Below are 5000 nucleotides of genomic sequence, written 5' to 3'. Positions count from 1 at the left end.
AACAGCAGAGACCAGCCTCACCTGGACCCAGCTGTGTGTCCATGAAGAGTGACAGGTCTATGGATCCACCTCCCAAGATGAGTGATGGAAAAACCCTCGATGAGAAAAGGTAAATATGAACTACTGATGTTATTTAACAAAGGTGACATGTTAGTTATTCACTAAAATGAAGTTAACAGGAAGATTTACACCAAACTCTTCTGTGTCATGTTTATCATAGAAATAAAGCGTGACAGATCTAGGGTGCAACAAATCCTTTTCGGAGGAGTGAAGCAACTAATAATGTCATAAATTACCAATGATGTAATACTGTAGCTAGCAATACTGTAATAATTTTAGCATTTGTAGCAAAATGATCAACTGTCACTTCAGTAACACTCTTACTAATAAATCTTATCCTATCTATCTATCCATCTATCCATCTATCCATCTATCCATCTCTTTCCATCTATCTAATTCAATTCAATTCAATGAGCTTTATTGGCATGAAAGAACAATGTTCATTATTGCCAAAGCAAAGTCTTATACATAAATCATAAATAAATAAATATAATTCACTCAAGAAAAGAAATATAAACAAATACATAATCAAATAAAGGAAAGAAAAAGTATAAGTTAAAAGGTGAATCTGAAGATGAAGGTGTTGTCTCAGACAGTGAAGGGGTCTGGGTTGCTGCGTGTTCAGATCCCATACCCATTCCCAGCCCCGTGGAGTGAGTATCAGTAGTTATGTGTTCAGATCCCATACCCATTCCCAGCCCCGTGGAGTGAGTATCAGTAGTTATGTGTTCAGATCCCATACCCAGACCCAGCCCCGTGGAGTGAGTATCAGTAGTTATGTGTTCAGATCCCATACCCATTCCCAGCCCCGTGGAGTGAGTATCAGTAGTTATGTGTTCAGATCCCATACCCAGACCCAGCCCCGTGGAGTGAGTATCAGTAGTTATGTGTTCAGATCCCATACCCATTCCCAGCCCCGTGGAGTGAGTATCAGTAGTTATGTGTTCAGATCCCATACCCAGACCCAGCCCTGTGGAGTGAGTATCAGTAGTTATGTGTTCAGATCCCATTCCCAGCCCCGTGGAGTGAGTATCAGTAGTTATGTGTTCAGATCCCATACCCAGACCCAGCCCCGTGGAGTGAGTATCAGTAGTTATGTGTTCAGATCCCATACCCAGACCCAGCCCCGTGGAGTGAGTATCAGTAGTTATGTGTTCAGATCCCATACCCATTCCCAGCCCCGTGGAGTGAGTATCAGTAGTTATGTGTTCAGATCCCATACCCAGACCCAGCCCCGTGGAGTGAGTATCAGTAGTTATGTGTTCAGATCCCATACCCATTCCCAGCCCCGTGGAGTGAGTATCAGTAGTTATGTGTTCAGATCCCATACCCAGACCCAGCCCTGTGGAGTGAGTATCAGTAGTTATGTGTTCAGATCCCATACCCAGACCCAGCCCTGTGTAGTGAGTATCAGTAGTTATGTGTTCAGATCCCATACCCATTCCCAGCCCCGTGGAGTGAGTATCAGTAGTTATGTGTTCAGATCCCATACCCAGCCCCAGCCCTGTGGAGTGAGTATCAGTAGTTATGTGTTCAGATCCCATACCCAGACCCAGCCCCGTGGAGTGAGTATCAGTAGGTGTGTGTTCAGATCCCATACCCAGACCCAGCCCCGTGGAGTGAGTATCAGTAGTTATGTGTTCAGATCCCATACCCAGACCCAGCCCTGTGGAGTGAGTATCAGTAGTTATGTGTTCAGATCCCATACCCAGACCCAGCCCTGTGGAGTGAGTATCAGTAGTTATGTGTTCAGATCCCATACCCAGACCCAGCCCCGTGGAGTGAGTATCAGTAGTTATGTGTTCAGATCCCATACCCAGACCCAGCCCCGTGGAGTGAGTATCAGTAGTTATGTGTTCAGATCCCATACCCAGACCCAGCCCTGTGGAGTGAGTATCAGTAGTTATGTGTTCAGATCCCATACCCAGACCCAGCCCCGTGGAGTGAGTATCAGTAGTTATGTGTTCAGATCCCATACCCAGACCCAGCCCCGTGGAGTGAGTATCAGTAGTTATGTGTTCAGATCCCATACCCAGACCCAGCCCCGTGGAGTGAGTATCAGTAGTTATGTGTTCAGATCCCATACCCAGACCCAGCCCCGTGGAGTGAGTATCAGTAGTTATGTGTTCAGATCCCATACCCAGACCCAGCCCCGTGGAGTGAGTATCAGTAGTTATGTGTTCAGATCCCATACCCAGACCCAGCCCCGTGGAGTGAGTATCAGTAGGTGTGTAAGTAACTACATGTTTGTGTGAACCTAGACTAAACATGTATGTGAATGTATGTGTACAATGGAATTACAATATATACATATAAATCAGTCTTTTACCTACTACTTTCTATGGCCAGGCTGTGTTCCCTGAGTCTGTACCTAGTCAAGGTCTTCCTCAGTTTTGGGTCAGTAACAGTAGTCAGATATCCTGCCACTGTGTGCTCTTGGTTTAGGGCCAAATAGCATTCTAATTTACTCTGTGTTTTGGTGGCATTTTTACAATAAGTAAAAAAGTTTTCTTTCTGTTTTGTGATCATTTGATTGGGCCAGATTGTGTGGGGGCTGTCCTGAGGCAGGGGAGGGTCAGAGGTCAGTCTCAGGACTCTTCTCTATCAGGGGAGGGTCAGAGGTCAGTCTCAGGACTCTTCTCTATCAGGGGAGGTTAGAGGTCAGTCTCAGGACTCTTCTCTATCAGGGGAGGTCAGAGGTCAGTCTCAGGACTCTTCTCTATCAGGGGAGGGTCAGAGGTCAGTCTCAGGACTCTTCTCTATCAGGGGAGGGTCAGAGGTCAGTCTCAGGACTCTTCTCTATCAGGGGAGGGTCAGAGGAGGTCAGTCTCAGGACTCTTCTCTATCAGGGGAGGGTTAGAGGTCAGTCTCAGGACTCTTCTCTATCAGGGGAGGTCAGAGGTCAGTCTCAGGACTCTTCTCTATCAGGGGAGGGTCAGAGGTCAGTCTCAGGACTCTTCTCTATCAGGGGAGGGTCAGAGGTCAGTCTCAGGACTCTTCTCTATCAGGGGAGGTCAGAGGTCAGTCTCAGGACTCTTCTCTATCAGGGGAGGGTTAGAGGAGGTCAGTCTCAGGACTCTTCTCTATCAGGGGAGGGTCAGAGGAGGTCAGTCTCAGGACTCTTCTCTATCAGGGGAGGGTCAGAGGTCAGTCTCAGGACTCTTCTCTATCAGGGGAGGGTCAGAGGAGGTCAGTCTCAGGACTCTTCTCTATCAGGGGAGGGTTAGAGGAGGTCAGTCTCAGGACTCTTCTCTATCAGGGGAGGGTCAGAGGTCAGTCTCAGGACTCTTCTCTATCAGGGGAGGGTCAGAGGTCAGGGGAGGGTTAGAGGTCACAAAGCGTCTGCTCTGTACAGTATACTGGACTCCAACTGGTTGTGTTGTCCTAGTTGTTTCTGGGGGGGGGGGGGGGTCGGTTGTTTTGTCCTAGTTGTTTCTGGGGGGGGGTGAGGGTTGGTTGTTTTGTCCTAGTTGTTTCTGGGGGGGGGGGGGGGTCGGTTGTTTTGTCCTAGTTGTTTCTGGGGGGGGGGGGTTGAGGGTTGGTTGTTTTGTCCTAGTTGTTTCTGGGGGGGGTGAGGGTTGGTTGTGTTGTCCTAGTTGTTTCTGGGGGGGGGGGGGGTCGGTTGTTTTGTCCTAGTTGTTTCTGGGGGGGGGGGGTTGAGGGTTGGTTGTTTTGTCCTAGTTGTTTCTGGGGGGGGTGAGGGTTGGTTGTGTTGTCCTAGTTGTTTCTGGGGGGGGGGGTTGAGGGTTGGTTGTGTTGTCCTAGTTGTTTCTGGGGGGGGGTGGGGGTTGGTTGTGTTGTCCTAGTTGTTTCTGGGGGGGGGTGAGGGTTGGTTGTGTTGTCCTAGTTGTTTCTGGGGGGGGGGGGGGTTGGTTGTGTTGTCCTAGTTGTTTCTGGGGGGGGGGGTGAGGGTTGGTTGTGTTGTCCTAGTTGTTTCTGGGGGGGGTGAGGGTTGGTTGTGTTGTCCTAGTTGTTTCTGGGGGGGGGGGTGAGGGTTGGTTGTTTTGTCCTAGTTGTTTCTGGGGGGGGGGGTGAGGGTTGGTTGTTTTGTCCTAGTTGTTTCTGGGGGGGGGGGTGAGGGTTGGTTGTTTTGTCCTAGTTGTTTCTGGGGGGGGTGAGGGTTGGTTGTGTTGTCCTAGTTGTTTCTGGGGGGGGGGGGGTGAGGGTTGGTTGTGTTGTCCTAGTTGTTTCTGGGGGGGGGGGGGTGAGGGTTGGTTGTGTTGTCCTAGTTGTTTCTGGGGGGGGGTGAGGGTTGGTTGTTTTGTCCTAGTTGTTTCTGGGGGGGTGAGGGTTGGTTGTGTTTTCCTAGTTGTTTCTGGGGGGGGTGAGGGTTGGTTGTTTTGTCCTAGTTGTTTCTGGGGGGGGGTGAGGGTTGGTTGTGTTGTCCTAGTTGTTTCTGGGGGGGGGGGGGTGAGGGTTGGTTGTGTTGTCCTAGTTGTTTCTGGGGGGGGTGAGGGTTGGTTGTGTTGTCCTAGTTGTTTCTGGGGGGGGGGGTGAGGGTTGGTTGTTTTGTCCTAGTTGTTTCTGGGGGGGGTGAGGGTTGGTTGTGTTTTCCTAGTTGTTTCTGGGGGGGGTGAGGGTTGGTTGTTTTGTCCTAGTTGTTTCTGGGGGGGTGAGGGTTGGTTGTGTTGTCCTAGTTGTTTCTGGGGGGGGGTGAGGGTTGGTTGTGTTGTCCTAGTTGTTTCTGGGGGGGGGGGTGAGGGTTGGTTGTGTTGTCCTAGTTGTTTCTGGGGGGGGTGAGGGTTGGTTGTTTTGTCCTAGTTGTTTCTGGGGGGGGGTGAGGGTTGGTTGTGTTTTCCTAGTTGTTTCTGGGGGGGGGTGAGGGTTGGTTGTTTTGTCCTAGTTGTTTCTGGGGGGGGGGGGTGAGGGTTGGTTGTTTTGTCCTAGTTGTTTCTGGGGGGGGGTGAGGGTTGGTTGTGTTGTCCTAGTTGTTTCTGGGG

General features: G+C 50.1%; 1 protein-coding gene across 1 annotated transcript in view; it reads left to right on the top strand.

The window, feature by feature from the left end:
* The window catches only part of LOC311328754 (NACHT, LRR and PYD domains-containing protein 3-like), a 65246-nt gene that overhangs the window by 11210 nt on the left and 49036 nt on the right, over positions 1-5000 (top strand). The window contains exon 4 of the mRNA XM_084462671.1: positions 1-109. This exon is cut by the window's left edge and continues 5 nt beyond it. Coding sequence (XP_084318797.1) covers positions 1-109 — 109 coding nt within the window. The remainder of the gene's footprint in view (positions 110-5000) is intronic.

The sequence above is a fragment of the Borostomias antarcticus genome (genome assembly GCF_949987555.1).
Source record: "Borostomias antarcticus genome assembly, contig: scaffold_92, whole genome shotgun sequence".
In the NCBI taxonomy this organism is placed as follows: Eukaryota; Metazoa; Chordata; class Actinopteri; order Stomiiformes; family Stomiidae; genus Borostomias; species Borostomias antarcticus.
This window is presented reverse-complemented; position numbering and strand designations above follow the sequence as displayed.